The 20,890-nt window shown below is 42.8% G+C and overlaps 1 protein-coding gene across 10 annotated transcripts in view; it reads left to right on the top strand.

Moving 5' to 3' along the window:
* Positions 1 to 20,890, top strand: part of Foxp1 (forkhead box P1) — a 504,713-nt gene that overhangs the window by 347,541 nt on the left and 136,282 nt on the right. For all 10 annotated transcript variants that reach the window (XM_076940180.1, XM_076940181.1, XM_076940173.1 and 7 more), the window contains one exon: positions 5,752 to 5,967. In XM_076940180.1, the coding sequence (XP_076796295.1) occupies positions 5,752 to 5,967 (216 nt within the window). The remainder of the gene's footprint in view (positions 1 to 5,751; positions 5,968 to 20,890) is intronic.

Here is a 20,890-nt window from a genome sequence, read left to right as displayed (position 1 = left end):
CTGACTCCCCTCCCATAAAGGAAGAGGCTGTGTAGGAAGTTACTACTAAAATTTGAATTCAAAGTCACGATCACAGGTGGCGATACATTCGTCTTTTGACTTTCCATTACTCCTTTAAATGAGTAAACTATCTGCCTGTTTGATGAACCCAGCAGACTCAGACAATGGACAAAATTTGGGCTACAGGCTACAGTGTGTGCACCTGTGACTCCAAACTTTCCAGATAGTTTTTGTTGAAGGACCTCCTTGTGTCGGTCTCACCAGAGACCCCTTGATAAGGGTGTTACACAAAGTCTCTCCTAAAGGTTTCTTTTCTTTTCCTCCAGCTTGCTGTACGCATGTGTGTGTGTGCTTGCAAGGACTATGTTTTATGTAAACATGTTAGTAGTTTCTTAAAAGCGGTAAACATGTTTTTAAGTACAGGCTACCTTGATAAACATGCTAAACTAGGATTACCTCGCCATTCATCTAAGCACCTGCTATGAACCTGAGACACAAATAGCTCAAACATGGTGAACGTGCTGAAGTAAAACATCATTTGTATGAAGCAGATGGCACTCAGTTACTTAGAAAGTGAAGGCATTGTTGAACATGGGACCATCTTGAATCCAGAGAAGGAAGACATACTGCAAATGCCCAGGTTCCTGGTTACTATGGAAATATAGCCTGGCAAAGTAGCAACCCATCCCATAGTTTACTTTGCAGGCTCTCTGTAGACACTCAGAGGTGGCCCTGGACCTTGATATCTCTGATCCCTTTTGCAGATAGGGCCTTAGAGGAGAGTCAAAGAAAAAGGGCATCTGGGCAGTCTGTCTAGGTGAAGGTTTTGCACGTGTGCACTCCTTTCTGTAAGTTCACAGGGCTATTTCTAAGTGCTGGCTTTATCAGCTGCTTCTGCTGGGTGACACCCTCCAGCTGAGTCTTTATTGTAACCTGATCTCAGTGCTCAAATAAGCACAGAGTCATCCAGTGCCAGGCAATTGTCACATCTTTTATAAAGGAAGTGTTGATTCAACCCAGCCCAGGAAGAGCCACCAAGAGTAAAAGGTCTCCAGAGATGGAATTGGGCCTTTTAAGTTATTTACATTAGTGCTTGGCCTGGAACATGAGCCAGAGGCACTGCGTGCTGTAAAGAGGAGTTCTTTGATTTATTCATGTCCTTGCACATAAATGCCCTCACCTCTTCTTCTCTTCCTCTTCCTCTTCCTGTGCTCTCCATCCCTCTATGTCCACAACTCACATCCCCACACTTAGTTTATTTTCAGTGTGTCTAGTTTTATCTTCCAACAGCACATGAAAAAAAACCTTTTTTCCAGTTATCACTGAGACAGGAGAGTAAGAGCTGTCCTTTCTCATTCTCTGTGGTACTAGAATAAAGATCATCTCCAGTACTGGAACCTGAGTTAAAAGATGTTAATGTATGCTTATATAAATTGTGGGTCAAAATGGCTGTTAAGTATGTGTGAAGTTCATATCATCAGTACAAATCTGTGGGACAGTCTTTCCAAATCTTCCTCAGATCAACCATGAACAAACATGATCCCCTGTCTTCTTTACCTCCTCAGTCCTGTTATTACAGATGTGTACTGTCAAACCCAGTGGAATCGAGTATCTTAAGCATCGTGATCCCTTTTGTATGTGACAACTTAAACTCTAGATTGCACAGATTTAGATAATATGGAATTTCTGAAAACATCCCTTAGTGGTTGATTTCAAAGCACATTACACATTCAAATCACTCAGGTCTTAAAATTTTCGTTGAAACCCATGGTGGTTTTTAGTGTATTTTTTGAACATGATATTTGCCCCCACCTTTGTCAGGATATTCACAAGGCAAAAGAATGATCACGGGCTGTTTGTAACAGTTTTATACTCAAATGGTTTGCTCTCTGTACCAGTGTTCTCGCCATCTGAAATACTTAAAATTCCTTTACTTATTTTTATTCATTTGCAGACTGAACCCCAAAGCCATTTCATACAGCACCATCTCTTGTCATTCTGTCTTCAGTAGGTTTAATGACATTCCTTTGTGGACACACCTGTTCTGCAGCCCTTCTGTGTGTCCGCCTTCCCTTCTCTTTTGTAGTGAGGCTCCCTGTGAAATATAGGGGAAGGGTGGGGGTCATCACATGAGCAGATAAATTCAGATACCCCATGTTGGGTCTAAAGAAGACATCACAGGTTGGCAAGGTGGCTGAGTGGGTACTAGCCCTGGCTGGCTACACAGGCCTTAAGAGTTGAGTTGAATCTCTAGAACACACATAAATATGGAAGTAGAGAACTGATTTCATAAAATGCTCTAACCCCCACAGTGGGTACTTTCACACCCATCATACATACACACATGATGATGATGATGACGATGATGATGATGTTAAAAGACATCAACTTGTATAAATCACTTGAAGCTGTCAGAGTAAGCCTGAGGATTCCTACAGTTTTACTCTGAAGTGCACACAGTTGTGAGAATCATTGTGTGTGTGTGTGTGTGTGTGTGTGTGTGTGTGTGTGTGTGTGTGAATGCTATTTCATAGACACTCTTTGGCTGGGGATAACTTGTGTTGGTTCTAGAGACTTCAGTGTTTTCAAAGCCCCAAATACTGGTCCCTTAGTATTTTGTGAATCCAGGAAAATTGTGGGGTTGTAGTTTTGTTTGCCTAGGTACTGCAGGTAGGTAGCCTCTCCTGGAGTTCTCCCGGCCCCCCCCCCCCCCAGCTTTTACTGTCTGCTACTGTCCCACTCTGCTTGCACCTCACAGCTGTAGCCTCTTTTGGGATTAGCCTTTACCCTGGAGATTGTGCTGGGAAGGCTTGTGATGTAGAATAGTTTCCTGTCCTGCATGAAAAGCCTTGGGGGCTTTATGTGAAAGAGCTGAGGGAGTGGGGATAGTAGGAGAGGCATTTGCTCCTGCGGGAACCTTGCACAGGGGACTATTTTTCTTATATGATATAAATGAAATCTTCACGCTGCCCACTTTTCCGCCCACGCATGTACTGAGCGTCTCCAAGGAGACAAGGAAACCCAGAGTCCAGCGATGGTGAATCCTCCACCAAGACAGCAGGCTAGAGTCTCCCGCAACTCTCCCAGGCGGCTTGCCTTCCAGCTGCCCCTCTCAGACAGCCTCCCTTTCAAGCAGGCTTTCTCAAATGTGTCTGTCTCTTTCCAGGCAAAGGAGCCTGGGCACTCCTTATGCAGGGATCCTGGGGTGAGTTCAGTAGCAGGTGGCCAACCTGGAAGAGGAGGGAAGATGCAGGCGGTGGTGGCAGAGGCAGGCTCCACTTGTGAGGACAAGATTGTTCCTTTGTCTCGTGCCCTTTAGTGCTTCTGTTTATTTGTGCTCCTCTGTGCCTCTTAGCCAGAGAGGCCTAAGTCATAAGAAGTGTCCTAAAAGTTCTTGGTACAATAGTCCTTAACAGTTCTAGTGAGGGAGCCTGTCTATTGAGGGAGAAGTCAGTCCACATTTCCATGCACAGGAATCCCTCCACTGTTCCACATTCCTGTTTTCCTGTATAGAACATGGCCTTCTGGATCAGCGTTGTGACTCATACCTGCACACTTCACTACCAAGTGACCTGGTTGGCCTTCTCTGAGGAAGCTGGTACCATGGCAGTCTTTTCAGATTTTGATTGAGGTATTGATCACATCTGTGTGGCCTCTTCCCTGAGGTGCAAATAATATAAGTGGCCACATTAAAAAAATATGTATATGATATATATATATATATATATATATATATATATATATGAATGCATGTGGCTTGGTAGTTAAGAGCACTATCTCACTATCTGCTGTTCCAGGGAACCCTAGTTCAGTTCCCAGGACCTCCCTTGTACAGCTCACAGTCTAATGTAACTCCAGCTTCAAGGGGACTGATATCCTCTTTGGCCTCCAGATACCTTTTCATACATGGTACACATGCGTTTCTCTCTCTCTCTCTCTCTCTCTCTCTCTCACACACATACACACACACATTAAAATTATTTAATTTTTAGAATTTTTATGATATGCAATGATTTTCCTTTTATATAAGTGCATCGTTTTGTAGGCATCCTTTCTGATCTTCTACGTGTGTGCGCTCGCCTCTCATTTGAGTAGACCCAAGCAGTTTGACTTTCCATGTGATGTTCTGGCATAGGACCTACACACCTTGGTTTCCTATGGCTGCTCTCCTCTCATCTTCTCAGAGCTGAGGTGGCCTGTGGTAATTCTTATACTTAGTTTTATGACAGTGAATATCTCAATACTGGCAATATCTGTGTTGTTAAGACTTCTTTCTTCACTTGAACTTAAAAAAAGGGTGGGGGCACTCAGTCATATGCTCAATCTTTGGAGGTCTCCTTTGTATTTCTTTTGTCTTATTGTCAGTTCACACCATTTCTTTAACTGTGATTTTTGGAAGCAAACCTTATCACTTCAAAAAGGTTGAAAGACTCATTTAGACTAACCTGCTTGGTTCCTGGGTTCATAGTGAAAACTTTTGAGATGACCCCAGACTACCTTTGCTAAGCTTTCCTTTTATTTTATCTCTGTCTGCTGGTCTAGGTAAGTTATCTCAGGCTGGACACAACCTCTGAGGATTACCTTAAATTTCTGAGATACTTTGGAGATACCATAACCAAAAGTTTTAACATTTGGAAGAAGAACATCGATCATAATCAGTGTGCCACCAACACCTACATATACTCACACACCCACACCCACATATACATACACACACATACACACACATACACTCATACACTTACACATACACACACAGACACAGACACTCACACGCACATATACTCATACACGTAAACACAGACACATACATATACACACAGATACACATACACACGTATACTCATACATATACACACAGATACACATACACACGTATACTCACACGCATACATATATACACAGATACACACAGATACACACATTCACACACACACATATACTCACACACATATACATATACAAGCAGCTAAGGATCACCTTGAGCTTGTGACTCTCACGCTTCCAGTTCCTAAGTGCTAGGATTACAGTGTGCCACCATGCCTGTTTCGTGTGGTACTAGAAGATGGACCCAGGGCTTTATGCATGCTAGGAAAGCCCTCTGTCCCCTGAGCCATATCTTAGCCAGTAGGTTTTCCTCTTATGTCTTCCAGTAAGATCATTCCATATATGATTCCATCTGCTCTGAGCATCTGTGGGAATAGCTGTTACTAGAGTAGCTCATGATCCTGTTGTCCACTGCCTAGCTCTGTCCACTGCCTAGCTCTGTCCACTGCCTAGCTCTGTCTCTTTATTTGGATGGAGGTATAGTGAAAATACAGAAAACTTGATTTTCTAAATTTTCCCAAGAATAATCCAGTAGGACATGGTATGTCCAGTAAGAGCCCTTCCTTGTTCCCTACGCTTTAAATTTCTCTCATCCCTCCTGCCTCCTCTCTGATATCTGTCCACACAGTGCCAGCCATTCATGCTTACAAATGGCATGGCAGCTACTTAGTGAGGAAAAAGTGTCTACTTATATAAAATACTATGTCTGAGGAGTCATGGGTAATTTCGCCAAATCAAAGGAAATGCAAACATATACTGGAGAGTTTTCTTTGTAGACTGGCGAAGATTTGCTTGCCATTTCTTTTGCCTAGAAGTGAGAAAGGTGAAGGTCATCTCTGAAGGGATTTTCCTGAGATCCACTTCGTGAGGGAGTCTCCAGGCCTGTGTGATAATGAAGCCTTTCCCTTCATTTTTTTCTTATAGGCCCTGCAGGTGGCAAGGCAGCTCCTTCTTCAGCAGCAGCAACAACAGCAGCAGCAACAGCAGCAGCAGCAGCAACAACAACAACAGCAGCAGCAGCAGCAGCAACAGCAGCAGCAACAACAGCAGCAGCAACAGCAGCAGCAGCAGCAGCAGCAACAGCAAGTTAGTGGATTAAAGTCTCCCAAGAGGAATGACAAGCAACCAGCAGCTCTTCAGGTAGCAATTCTTTTTCAAAAAATTACTGTCATACCCTTTCCTGTGCCTTAGAAGTCTTGCAGGGGTAGATAATCATGACCATTGCAAACCATCTAAGAAAACTTGTGTAAAATGTGTGTGTGTGTGTGTGTTCTAGTTTATGAGATGACTATGATACCATGAGAAAAATCTCTTTGGCCAGAAGCTTTTGTTTCTTCTTCTGTATACGTAAAGTTTTAATGTTGGGAGGAGTCTTGCCTGCTAGAGGGATCATGTATGAATAACACAGCACTGATCATTTTCACCGACCTGGCGTCACTACTGCACCTTGCCAGGCTTCAAGATGACTCTTTTTAGTTTCTACAAATGGAAGAGAGCAGACAATACTTGCCTTTCTCTGTCTTGCTAGTTTCCTTTACTGATATACCCTCTGTCTCCAACCATTTTGGCGCAAATGACAGATAGCTGTTCTGTCTGTTCTTTGTGGGTGAAACGACTCCATTGCTGTTAATCCACCCATGATAGAGCATGTAGGCCAATTCCATGTCTTAGCTATCTGAATAGTTCCACAGCAAGCACAAGTGTCAGTATGCCAATATGTTATTTATTTTCTGGTGCTGTGATGAAACACCATGACCAAGGCAGCTTTGGGATGAGTAAGTTTATTTAGGCTTACTATCCAGAGGGATGAGAGTACATATATATCTTGGCTGAGAGGCACAGCAGCAAGTGTCAGACTTGGTAGCCGGAAGCTGGGAGCTCACATCTTTAACCCTGAGCAGGAAGCAGAGAGTGATCTGGCATGCTGTAAGACTTTCGATCTCCAAGCCAGACCCCAATGATGTAATTCCTCCAGCAAGGCTGACCACATAAACCTCCACAGACAGCTCTACCAACTGGGGACCAAGTGTTCAAATGCCTGAGACTGTGGAGGACATGTCACGTTCAAACCAGCACAACTGCTTTATTTCCTTTGGACACATACCCAGGAGTGCTCTAGCTAAATCATATGATAGTTCTGTTTTTCGGTTTTTTTTTTTTAGGATTCTCGTGCTATTTGAGGGTCTGTCATCATACTTTTTATAGTGGCTAGATTAATTGACTTTGTAATTGACGACACAAAGTTTTTTTATTCTGGAGACATACTTTATTCATAACTAGGGAACAGGGGTACACAAATATTTTTAACACCTCATAGCCTTTGGACTAAGGGAGCTGTTCACCATTCCACGGTGTCTAACGTGTCCTCCAGAGGGAAGTGCTGCTCAGAAGCTTCAGGTGTCTGCAGTGTCAAGAGATTCGATTTGGCTCCAGGAGGGTGTAGTGCTTCTGCTGTTACATACCATACCCAGTAATGAGTATGGTGGAGCGCATGCCCTCCTTCAGTGCATGTCTGCAGAATGCTTCTGAGTCATTAATTGGAAATGGGGACCAATTTTTATGAAATGATAACAAAAGAAGCTTGTTTCAAAAACGTCTCACGTCTGGCACATCGAGGCCAAAGGAGTTAATAGAGTTAAGGAGAAGTGAGTTCATAAAATCTAATTTGGATTTGGGTTTTGGAATAGAAAATTGTGGTATAAAATCAAAAAAAAAGTCAGGCAGGGTATTTAGAGCCACATTTAAGGTAGAAGGTGGGTATTAAGTGCCTCACTCCCCATTGAAGGCCAAGGATGAGTTTCTCACTGGAAATTCTGTAACAATTTGTGATGAGCAATAACATAGTGTGTTACTAGTCAGTATGGTCTACATGTGTCAACTTCGCCTTGGATTAAAATAACTAATGCCAACTTCTAAACAATACTGCGCATGTCGTCCTATCCTTGGTAACCCATGTCTAGCTTTCCTACTGTGCCAGGGAAACTGTCCTACTTCCAAAAAAGTCCAACCTTACAGTGACAGGTTAGTGGACAAGTTGAGTATCAGTGTGAATGTTGGTAGACTCTTCCAAAGACAGCTGTTTAGTAAACTTCCAGCAACTCGCACCCTCGTAAGGCTGTGTGGGTGCCGGTGTGTGACAGTTATAATGAGGAGCAGTGCCGTGGAGGGTGGATGTCAGGTGTTGTAAGAAGGGCTTTGTTGTGCAGATGTCTTAAGAACAGCTCAGGAGGATGAAATATGACTGTGTTGACCTTTCAGCGGTGAGCTTATTTGTCAGGATTCAAATAAGTTGAAAGGATCAAACTGAACAGTTTCCTTAGTCAGTCTGGGAATTGTGTTTCAGGGGTCAGCAGCGGAGGCCACATTGCAGATTCCATAACATAGCCAATTGTTGGTACATATTAAAGTACTAGGGCATCTCCTGCAGACAGAGACACAATTAAAATTCAAATTTATTAATGTATACAGGGAGCTGGCCCAGCCTGTCACTCAGTGATTCAAATGCCTGTCCGTTCTTTGGCCTCCCTCTTGGAGTCTTTCATAGCCTTGAGAATACTAGGAGTCCTGTTGAATTTAGCAGGCCTCAAGTGCATTGGGAAATGGCAATATAATATTGGGAAGTGCAGCTTTGGTTTGAAGTTTTGAAAAATATACAAAGATACTGTCCAATAGCAGTGCTGGAGAGAGTTGAATATCACTTATGAATAAAAATAAACTGGATTTGCTTTTCTTTGTATGTGTGTTGCACACCAAAGATTGACAGCGAGTGTGTTACTCAGTCCAGCTCTACAAATTTTTGCTTTTGAGGCACATCAAAGCCCTAGTTGCCCTGGAACTTGCTACTGTAAACCAGGTTGGGCTCAGACTCACAGAAATCCACCTGCCTCTGCAATAAAGGTTGACACCACCATGCCAGGTACTCTGAATTACTTTTGGAGATGAAGTCTCTCACTGAACTTGACTACACCAGTAACTCTGTGGCTTGCCATTGAGCTGCAGGCATCTGCCTGTCTTCTCACCCTGCCCCACAACTAGGATTGCAGATGCACATCTTTGTGCCATGTTTGTACAGGGAAGCCATGATCTGAACTCACCCCCTCATGCTGGAAACCCTTTACCAATGAACTGTCGCTGCAGCCCCACTACTCGCTCTTAAAAACGTGGCATTTAGGGTAATGAGTAGGGCTTTGTTTGACCTAAGTAGGTATGTGATGTATAGTCTCAGGGGATTTCCTTTTGAGGGTTCTGTTTTTTACTTTTTTTTTTCTTTTTTTTGTTTTTGTTTTTGTTTTTTGAGACAGGGTTTCTCTGTGTAGTCCTGGCTGTCCTGGAACTCACTCTGTAGACCAGGCTGGCCTCGAACTCAGAAATCCGCCTGTCTCTGCCTCCCAAGTGCTGGGATTAAAGGCGTGCACCACCACCGCCTGGCAAGGGTTCTGTTTTTTTTCTTGACCATTAAAGATTTTAGCAACCAAGCCAAAAATCTGACATGTCACATGTCGCATGTCATGGATCATAGCTAAGGCACTGTGTGAGCCCTGTGATGTATTCTACATTTTAGTCTGTACAGAAAGGATGGAAGGAACGTGGCTATCAGGAATTCTAGTCTGAAGACAATGCTGAGCTTCCCCTTACCTTCTTGTGGTAGAATTGACAAGCAGGATTTAGACTGACTTTTAAGAGTTGGCACATGCATGTGTTCCTCTATATGTGTATGTGTGTGTGTTGTGTTTGTGTCCTGACCTATTGCTGAATATAGGGTCACTTGAAACCCGTAAGCTTTATTAGTGGAGTCTTGCCTTCTACTAACAGAAAATAGAAATTACTAACCTCAGTCTCATAGTGTATCATCTTGTTATAAAAACAATGAATGTAGACATGGTGCTTCTCGGAAGACATAACCTTGACATTGAAGTCTATCTCAGTGTACCTTGTCCTCTTCCGTGGGTGTCTCACCTGGAGTGACTCTAAAATGAACGAGAAGTCCTGCCACAGGGTTTCTCTCTGATCGTCTCCTTTACCCTTCAAGACTCTGAGAGCTGTGTAGCAGATTTCAGATCTGCACAGAGGAACAACTGATGGGCAAGGAATATTTGATCTGCTGGGAGTTGGAGGAGGGGCAGGAAGAAATCTTAACTCTCCAAATGTGCTGGGACTCATACTGTAAGCATATCTCACACTTCTCCACTTCATGTTTGGCAGCACACTTCAGTTTCACAGGCTGATGAGACAAACAAAAGAAAAGGGAAAGTGAGCAGAGGCTCTAAGTGGTTTCCCGGTGGAGATAAGAGATCACAAACCCAAGTCAGATATCACCCAAGTGGGCTAATTTCAACAGGAGAGAAACACATGCTTCTCATGCATGCTATACTAAGCCCACTGTGTCCATTCTCAGGACAGAGCCTAGTTAATTGATGAAGAAGGCTTGATCCAGGAATATAGGCTGCTTTTGGAGTTCCTGACCGGTATCCAGCTTGCTCTCCTACATCGTCTTCTTTGCTCATGCTGTTAATCTACCTTGCAGATATCTTTTATGAATGATAGAAATGAAAATTGAGAATTGGCTCCATGCTAAATTCACAATCAGAATGATCTGAATTCATTAAATGCATTTTGGTGAACATCTCAGAAGAGCCGCAGTGTGCTGGGTACTGGGCTGGTGCTTGTAGGACCCTTCACTGTAGACACAGACATTGCCTTCAGGGTGCTATACAACTGTAAGTAAATTCATTCAGTTTTGCTTTAAAAAAATTAGAGGTGGGTAAAAATAGTAGGCTGATTTATATAAATATTTATATACTTCTGAAGATTACTTAAACAACTAAACTAAATGCCTAACAGCCCAGGTGCCCTCATAACCTCCAAACCCTGTGACTCTACTAGCTAGGGATTAGTACAGCAGATGAGCAATTTTTATTGATCAAATTTTGGAACTCTGACCACCATTTCTGGGTGTTGATTCCTTTTGGTTCTTTAAGCACTTCAGTTGTTGGCTGGAAGACATACATTGGAAGGAAGTCAAATGCCACAGTTTCTCCTCAGAAAGTGAAAGTACACGTGGGTTACAGCAGTCTGCAAGTCGAGACAGAGAGCAAGCCCTGTGTATTGCTTTCAGTGGGAAGCTGACCAGAGCTCCAGGCTGTCTGTACAGAGTATGAACTCAAAGTCAAGCATCTAGTTGATTTCCCCTCCCATATGCCCCTCTGCCTCCAAGGCTATGGGCTGTACAAGCCCCTGACCCAGGAGGCCTTTTTTTTTTTTTTTCTTATAAAAATGAATAGCGAAGCCTCCCTTGAGGACCAGCCTTTGGCTTAGGATTGGAAGGGGTCCTGCTTTGAATTTAAAACACAAGATTCAACAGGTATCTGGTTCTGTCTTGCTTTGTTTGTTTGTTTGTTTGCTTTTGCAGTTATATAAAATGTGACCTAGGCAGGGAAGTTCTTTACATTGCCTTAATGCCACATAATATCCCATATCATTTCCGTGTCACTCACTAAGGAATAATTTGCTAAGATAGTTTCCCTTAAAGGAAACTTCAGTTTCCTTTTGTACTAATGAGATGGGACAATTACAGAATACCAGCCCTTAAAATACATTTCTGTGCACTGGATTAGAAATGTAGGTGATTCATGTAATTAAAATGCATCTCTTGATATTCCTAGTGAACAATGCCTATAGCCAGCATCTTTGATCTTTAAAACAAATCAGAAAGGTCAAGTGTCGGTCCCTTATAACATGTCTCTTTCTGCATACCTCTGGAGAATCCCAAGTTCCTAAAAGTAAGTTTTGATAAAAAATTAACAAAATAAAAATGATGTGTTTTTTTTCCAGACAGTGTTTCTCTGTGTAGTCATGGCTGGTCTTGAACTCACAGAGAACCAACTGTTTCTGCTTGCCAAGTGCTGGGATTAAAGCTGTGTATGACCACCACCTCCACCACACAGCAGAAATGATAAATTTTTAAAATAATAAAGTTATTAAATCTTCTAGATTACACAGACTATCAGAAACATGACCAAAGGAGCCAGAGAGATGGTTCAGTAGGCAAAGACATTTGTGTCAGGAGCCTGAAGATCTGAGTTTGATCCTCCAAAGCCACAGGGGAAGGAGGGACTGGAGGACATGGGAACGGAACACAAAGAGTTGTCCTCTAAATTTCACACATGTACTGTGGTGCACACGCACACATCATGTACCCACTGACATACATACATATATTATGACAACGCTGCCCGTTCCTCCCCCTAGCAAAATATCTATGTATGCAGAATTTTGCATCCAGCTTTTAGGGGTTTCGTGCAGTTCCAGAAGCCTAAGATCATAGTCCTGACTTCAAGTTTGGTTTCTAATAATCCCATTCTGTCCTAGCCTCCAGAATGGTGACATGGTGTTAAATGTCCCACTTTTATTGGCATGTAATATGACCATGTCCCCGCAGCAGGACAACCCCAGTCCATGCCTGGGTATGTTTATTTATTGGTGTTCTCACTCTTGTAAGTATCCTCATGTGGACGTTTATATATGGTTAGCTTACCTCTTTGCACTTGAATATTAAAATGCAAATAAAATGCTAGTGTTTTATATCAAACTGTCTTAGTTAGGGTGACTATTGCTGCGATAAAACACCATGACCAAAAAACAAGTTGGGAAGAAAAGGGTTCCTTTGGATTTCTTTTCCACAGCACTGTTCATCATCAAAGACAGACAGGGCAGGAAATCAAACAGGGTGGGACCCTTGAGTCAGGAACTGATGCAGAGGCCATGGAGGGGTGCTGCTTCCTGGCTCACTCCTCATGGCTTGCTCAGGCTGCTTTCTTATAAAACCCAGGACTGTCATCCCAGGGGTAACATCACCCACGATGGGCTGGGCCCTCCCTCAACAGTCATTAAGAAGATGCCTTACAGACGCGCCTAAAGCTTGATGTACTTAATATACATTGGTATTTTCTTAGTTGAGGTTCCCGCCTCTCCGATGACTTTAGCTCATGTCAAATTGATGTGGCATAAAACTGTCCAGCACGCAAACCATGTATACTTCACCAGGGCCAGAGTATGTTGGATGACGAAAGTTTGTTCAGTGCTCAACATACACCAGCCCCATAGCATTTCTGTAGGATAGGCACCCGCTTCCTGAAGAAGGGAAACTGAAATTCTGAAAGGTTAGTGGGCCTTTCATCCAGACAGGTATCCAGGCTTTGGAGAGTCAAAGCCATCATTGTACTACCAGAAGCTAATAGCCCCTTCTTTTTCCATATATATTTTTATATTATATATTATATGTTTATTATATATTGTTACTCACTGAGAAATTATGTCATGATTTCTATAAGCAAATTATTATGTTTTTTATATTGTAAACAGAAATAAAATGAACAAAACCCAATTCCACTGTAAATATCTGACTTCAAATGAAAGGGCACTTATATGTACGTACTTTCCTAATTACAGCTGTGTACAAATCTTCGTATCTTCATGTGTATATGTACTTGCATGTGTTTCCGTGCATTGTCGTGTGTGTGCACAGGTTTCTATGTCTGAGCATCAGGGCAGTGGGCAGCAGTGAAGAAGAATGCTTCTTTTTCCTCAAGGCTGACTGCCCCTCTGAGCTTACGTGTGTTGGAACATGGAATACTGTGTTATAATCACGGCATGGGCTAGGAGGTGGAGAGGGACAGGGGAAAAAACATACTTGACTGGTCAAAAATGTGTAAATTGCTGACAAAATGACACATGTAATTAAGAGTGTTCCTACCATTTTACCTTGTGGTTTTCACCTCCAGTGTTGAAAAAGAGAGCGACTCCCACCTCGCTAATTACCATTATCACTGAAATGCTGGGGTTGGAGTCATTAGTTCCATGTGCATTTAATTAGAGGAAGGCTGAAATTGGATTTAACTTATTACTTTTTCATGGATCACTTTCTTGTCATCACTTCAAATTGGATTGCAGCCCCAGGTAACTAATTATGAGAGCCACAGGATCAAGAGTGAAAAAAAAAAAGGTAATTAGGAATAACACTGTCGGACCCTCGCTGGTCATCTACTTGTGCTCCAGGAAAGGGGGTGAGGGGAACAAAAGATACAACTGTAGTTTGCAGCATTACAGACTGGGGAGTTAGAGCCCCGCGTAGTTGCTAAGCATCATGGGAGTGTCTCACCACCCATAGTGGCTACTGTGATACGCAACTGAGTTTAAGATGTTGACTCCATGTGATCCCACTCTCAGTTTGTCATACCTAGATTAAACCTGTGAAAACAGCTGATTGGGTGGAGGTATGAGGCTTCCCAACAACCGTGTCATCTGAAGACCTCACAGGTATGATTACAGCAGAGCTGTCAAGATGTCTGAGCACCAGAACACAGAGCAGTTTAAGTTCAGGGAGCGAGAATTTAATGAACATATTAATGTTCCAGAAACATCATTTATATGTGATGGGAGGACTTGTCAGTCGGCATTACAGTAAGGTTTAGAGTTTCCATATTTGGAGGTTTTGTCAAAGTTTCCGGCATCCTACAACATTCAGTTCATTTCCTTTGCTTCTGTTTTGTTCCCCCTCCATACCCACATAGCTCAAATTCTGTAGGGGCTTCCTGGAGTTCTGTATCTCTTTCTAGCCTCATTGAAAATCCTTTAAATTATATTGCTTCCATGTGTCGAACAAAACTCAGAGCTACAAGCAATCAATTTTATAGACACTGTCTGAGAAAAATGTTGATGACAGTTAGAGGATGTGAAAGGATTGGGTTATAAAGTCCAAAGTATTAAGTGTGGAAATGAGGTGTGTGTATTGTGAGTGTGTGTATTATGAGTGTGTATATATAAGTGTGTTTATGTGAGTGTGTGTGTGGTGTGTTTATACATATGCAGTGTGTGCATGTATGTATATGTGAGTCTGTGTATGTGTATTGTGAGTGTTTGTATGTGTGTATATGTGAATGTGTGTATTGTGTGTGGTATGTATAGTGGTGTGTGTATATGTATATGCAGTATGTATGCATGTGTGTGTGTACATATATGCAGTGTGTAGGTGTGTGTGTATGCAAGTGTGTATGTGTATTGTGACTGTGTGTGTATTGTGACTATGTGTGTGTTTGTGTGTTGTGAGTGTGTGTATGTGAGTGTATGTGTATTGTATGTGAGATATATATATATATATATATACATATATATATATACACACACAGTGTGTATGCATGTGTGTGTGTATGTGTGTTTTCTAGCTATTCAAAGTTCTGTGAGTCAGATCTTCCCCAAGAAATGGTTCCTCTTAAATAGAATAGGAGGGCTCAGTGGTTAAGGGTGTGGGCTGTTCTTCCAAAGGACCCAGTTTCAATCTCCAGCATCCACATGGTGTCTAACACCTAAACTCCAATTCCAGGGTACCCTAAGCCTTCCTCTGGCCTCTGTAGGCATTGAATGCATGTGGCACACAGACATACATGCAGGTAAAATGCCCCTACACATGAAAATAAATACAATTTTTTGATAAAAAGAAGAAAGAAACAAAGAAAGGAAGGAAGGAAACAGATGAGCGTCCACTATGGTAATCCAGTGAGAATCTCCTTATGAAGTCCAACAGGGAGAAAAACACTTGGCTCCCCCATTAAAGTGACTCACCAAGCAGCTAGCTGCAGTGCCTTTATGTTGTTTAAAATCTGTTTTAATGTTCTGCTAATATAAGCAAATAACGGTGATTCAGTGCTGAGTGTCTTTCCCACCCTAGTGAGCCAGGCTTGCTCTGGAGTGTCACCCAGGATGAGCTTCCCCACCCCACCTCCAGAACCACTCATCAGAGGTCACCACGTTAGTGTTACTGCAAAGTGATAAAACACCCTTCCGGGAATTACACGTCTCTTTCCTGTGTAATCCTTCTAAGCAAACTGGCAAGACCCAAAATAGTAATCATCAAGTCTAATGCAGAAAATTAAGGCTTTTCAGTTGGTGTTGTTGGAACATCTTAAGTTGATTTAGGATTTCTGTACACAGTATTCGTCTGTGGTTGAAAGGGGCCATGCTGAGGTCAAGTGATGTAGTGTTTTCCATTTTTCCATATGAGCCTCTCAGTGTGTGATAAAAGCGAACTCCTTTATTTTGTAAGTCTGCAAGAATTTCTGATGAAGTCAGAGGTCGGTGACGTTCCCTGTCAGTCTGAGCGGCTTGGTAACTACTGGTTTTTCTTTATTTCTGTCTTTTCCTTTCCCTCTTCCCTCTCTTTCCCCATCCCTTTCCCTCCTCCCTCGTGTGTGTGTGTGTGTGTGTGTGTGTGTGTGTGTGTGTTACTTTTCTTCCCTGCTCTCAACTCCCTCTTCACTGTACCACTTTTCTGACACATGCCCAGTGAGGTCCTCCAATCTGAAACTCATTAGCACACAGCCTTGGACCCTGTCCAGTGGTTAGAAGATTTCCTGAAGCCTAGAATAACAGCATTCGGTGTAACGCCAGGGACTACAGTGACAATGGGGGTAGTCGTGTCCCCTGGCACCCTGCCTGGTCAGGAAAGCCAGCTGACCTCAAAACACAGTAAGACAGAGGTCACACATATGGTATGGGCTTACAAACTTTGATCCTTGAAGAGTCTCTTCTGAAATCTCGAGCTCGGCAGCCTTTTCCCTCAACTGGTCATTTCAGATGGGTTTGCAATGTCGCCGGTGTGAGCGGTAAGAACGTGAAAGCAATTAGAGAGCATGAAGCCCGGATCCTATTTTTCACTTCTGAAGGTAGTGGCTGAAATCCTTCCTTCATGCATGCATTCATGCTTTTCAAACTGTATTCACTTGAAAGTCACTCTGTGAGAGCCTGTGATCAAGACACCGCCCTTGCCCTGACCTCAGAAGAGTTATGCTGCAGGTCAAGTTCAGTTAAGCTACGTTTGCAGACAGGCATCTGTCCAGGAAGGTAACTAATAAATACTGAAGGGTTATACAGTCTTTTCCAGCAAGCAGCTACTTTACAGCAGTGGGAGGCTTATCACCATGTCTGTTGTATATGCGTGTACATGAACATGTGCACATACACACAGATATGTGACTGCATGTAGAGGCCAGAGGTCTGTGTCAGGATAGTTTCCTCAGTCATTTTCCACCTTATTTTTTAATTGATTTTTGTATTTATAGACATGTATATGTGTGTCTGAGTGATCACTTGCCTTATGTTGGGAGGCCATAGTCGGCATCAGATTCCTTAGTACTAGAGTCACAGACGTTTTCCGGGCACTCGATGAGAACTGAACTCAGGACCTCTGGCAAATGCAGCAAGTGGTCTTAGCCACGGAGCCATCTCTCCATCCCTCTTGCCTTATTTGTTGAGACAGAGTCTCACTGTGAACCTGAAGCTTACTGATTAGGCTGTGCTGGCTGGCCAGCAAGCCTCGGGGATCCCCTTACCTATTGCCTCCCTAGTTATGGAATTCCAGGAGCTCCATACTGCCCAGGTTTTACAGGGATCCTGAGGATCTGAACCTCAGGTCCTCATGCCAATATAATGGACCCTTGACTGACTCATCTTCCCAGACCACACTGTTCCCATCTCAGAGATGAGGAAAGTGTAGCACAGAAAAGTAGTTTCACCAGAGGCCATGTAGTTGATGAGTGACCCATTCAAGACTCCCACCCACATCCTCTGGCAATATAATTCATCGTTTTGAAGCTGCCTTGAGATTCTCCTGGCCCAGCACACAGCCACAGTGAAGGAAACAGAATGGGTGTTGGTGGTACTTGGTGCTCCTCACTAACCACCAGACCACACAGTCTCCTAATTTGGACATGTGTTTATGGGCATGTCTGAAAAATAGCGCCTGTAATTGACATATGCACTTTCTAAAGGGAAATGACGCTTGGGAAAGAGAAGAAAGCCGGGTATTACTCAAAGCCTGCAGACCACTCTGTAAGTAATTGTCTAAACGCAGCCGTTGAAATTGAGAAGCAGTTTGGAAAATGTACAGTTTGGGAAATTTGTGTTTCGATGTAATTACGGTAGTTGTGAGCTGATGTCATGCCTAGTAACTGTTTTTGTATTGCCTACGCCTTTGTTACCGAGTTGTGATATCATGAGCAAACTATTATAAACATACCATGGATATAGCATGCTTGTGTAACAAAAGATCGGGAACTTTTATTAAGTTTGTTTTGCTTGTCATATTGTAAAAATTTATTATGTGTACTGTGTATATTAGAAACAGATTTGGGTAATTCTGTCTAAATGAAGTCATCCCGGCTATTTCCAGACTGTCTGTTTTTGGTTGTGAATAATTTTCATACATCAGATGGTTGTCATATTTAGTCGCTCTCAAGATTTTAAAGAGAACATATCCCATTTTGAACTTTCACTATACTTCTTGCTATTGGGGATTGTTTGAGTTTGAAAGTATTGCCCAGTAAATTACAGCGACCAACCACTCATTGTTTCGGAAGGGCCTGGGTTGCTGCCTTCTATTCATAGCTTGCCCGCTCATCAAAAGAACTGATTTTTAACTACTTAAGTAGTAGAGTTTTAAAGCCGCCAGGACTCAAACTGGGCAAGGAGCACCAGGCCTTGTCCTTTTTTGTTACAGCCTAGTGAATTATTCTGGTAAATATTCAGACCGACAGAGCCCAATATTTATTGGGATTCCTGGTAAATGTGGATTTTAAATGGGTAGTTCGAAACCTTCGGGTGGTTCACACCTTCCCAGACACTTTCTTCTACTTCCTGTGGCGGCTGAATGTTTAGAGCCAGAATGTTGCAGAGTATTCTGTGGACTGCTTCGGCTTTTGTTTTGTTTCTCCTTATTTTTCTCACACTTGTCCTCCAAATCTGACTTTCCTCTTGAGTTGTGGCGCCACTGAATTCTGACCTGGTCTCCATGGGTACCCATTTTAGCACTATAGGTTATAGGAGCTGGCTTATATTGTGGGGATGGGGTGGGTTTCAGTAACTTCTTCAGATTAGAGTTTCTGTACTCCCCGCCTTTCCCCACCCACACCCCCCACATTCACTCTGAGAACCCAGGTTCATCCGAGTCTCCTGTGTTTGGTTCCTTGGTTCCTTTACAGCATGTTTCTCTCTTTTATCAGGAATGCATGCCTGACCTGGAGCCCATGGCAACTGCTCTCAGCTGCCTCCCGTGTCCTTACAGCAGCTTGTCTCCAGGCAGAGGACTCTGTCTCTGGCCACATAGTCAGCAGCACTGGTGTGGTCTTTACTGCTTCTCACCCCTCTCTGCATTTCCCTATCCACCATCTTCCCTTCCACTGCTGTCCCTTCACTGGTCCTGCCTCTGTGTCCCCTGCTGCCACTCTGTTCTGGACAAGTTGTGCAGATACATAAGCATGGATCTGGGCAAGGGCTTTGTATTCTTCTTGCTCCTAGCCCCCAAACCCAAAGCACCTCTCCCCTTTGAGGGTATTTCATATTCTACACATCGCTTTCTATGGACACCATATGCTCTGCCCTTCAGAACTCCAGTCACACCAAGTCCTAATTCTGCCTTCCCTAGCTCGGCACTGAAGTGGGAGCTCCAAGAAGACAGCTACAGCCCTTCTGTGGAGAATGGGAGAGACACAGAAATTTGGAATCACAACTGTTTTTACAACAAGGTAGAATAAGCGTAGTCCTCACGATAACATTTGAAAGCGCAAGGAATCTAGAATGGCAGCTCTTTACCTGCCCTGTAGCCTGCTGTTCAGAATGAATACGCTTGGGAATTCAATTACGTTTTACACTTCAAGAGAATATCTTTATCTCTTTTTGTTCTTCAGAAAGAGATAGTGTGCCCCATGACCTGAGCTCTCTCCCCTTTATCCCATTTCTCTGTGTACTGTCCTACGGCCTCAAGGCTCTTCTTCATTAGCTAATCTGTGACTGCTGTGTAGAGTATTTCTTCTCAGTTGCTGGCTATAGGACACACAGCCTACATGGTCCCTTATGTACTCATGAGTAGCCGCATCTCAGACCTAATGAAACCATACTTAGTAAGACAACAATGAAATTATGTCTGATATTTTATTTAATAACACAAATGGATTGTTATTTATTCTAAAAATAAACGTAATAAGAGTAAGCCACATAGAATTACACAAAGAAGAGAAATTCTCCTGAATTCACCAGTGTGCTCAACTAAGAGTGCTATTTAAGGGATTCTGGGTCCAGGTCAGACTCTGTAATTGACTACCCATGTCTGCCCGGTATTAGAAGCAGTGGTCTGTTTACCAGGATTGGCAGGCAACTAAAAAAACATACCAAAGTGGAAAAGTACTTGCATTTTTATGTTTCTGGGTGTTTTGTTTTGTTTCTCTGAGATGCTTAAAATATTCCTTTATAGTTATGGAAACCCTGCCCCAGGTTAAATATGTACTTCGTATATTTCCCCAATATCCTTCAGAATGCTGGAGAAAATTCCATTTGTATCCAGTACTATATCTCTTTATGGTCAGATCTAAAGTATACTCTGCCCTTTATCTGTGTTAACTGCATGGGAAAATGCTGTGGAACTCCCATGTCCCAATATCTGGACGGGAGGAGGCAGAATCCTACTGTTAATAGTGTGACTCCCATTGTAGATGGAGAAATCAAGTCCCGATGGCACGTTATTCCTGTGTGGCCCTAGGAAAGTAACTTAACCTCTCTTTATTTCCATTTTCTCATCTAGAGAATATTGCTGGTTACCCTGCCTACCTAAAGGTAATTATGAAGGTTAAGTGATTAATGTCTGAAAGTAGCTCACACAGGGCTTGAGAAACAGAGAATTCTCAGAAGAGACATCTCTTCTCATAATTGTGTCTTAAAGGGAAACTTGCTTAAAGCTAACTTGGAAGACTCTAGGTTACATATTTCAGCTTACTTGCTATTTATTGACTACCACCTAGAGAGATGTTTGAGCAATGGACTGGGGACAGGTTTTACTGTCTCCCAACTGCTGAGTGCATTTGAAGAAAACCTCAAACTTCTCCTCTGAAAATCAAAATCCTGTGCCAGGGTCCAGTTAAAAGATCTGCAGAGTTAATGTTTGTAAGTGGCTTGGACAGAGAGGTAACAGGTTCTTAGTGCAGGTCTGCTGTCATCTTGGCTCCTGGCATGTTGAAGTTTG

The sequence above is a fragment of the Arvicanthis niloticus genome, chromosome 9 (assembly GCF_011762505.2).
Source record: "Arvicanthis niloticus isolate mArvNil1 chromosome 9, mArvNil1.pat.X, whole genome shotgun sequence".
Lineage (NCBI taxonomy): Eukaryota > Metazoa > Chordata > Mammalia > Rodentia > Muridae > Arvicanthis > Arvicanthis niloticus.
This window is presented reverse-complemented; position numbering and strand designations above follow the sequence as displayed.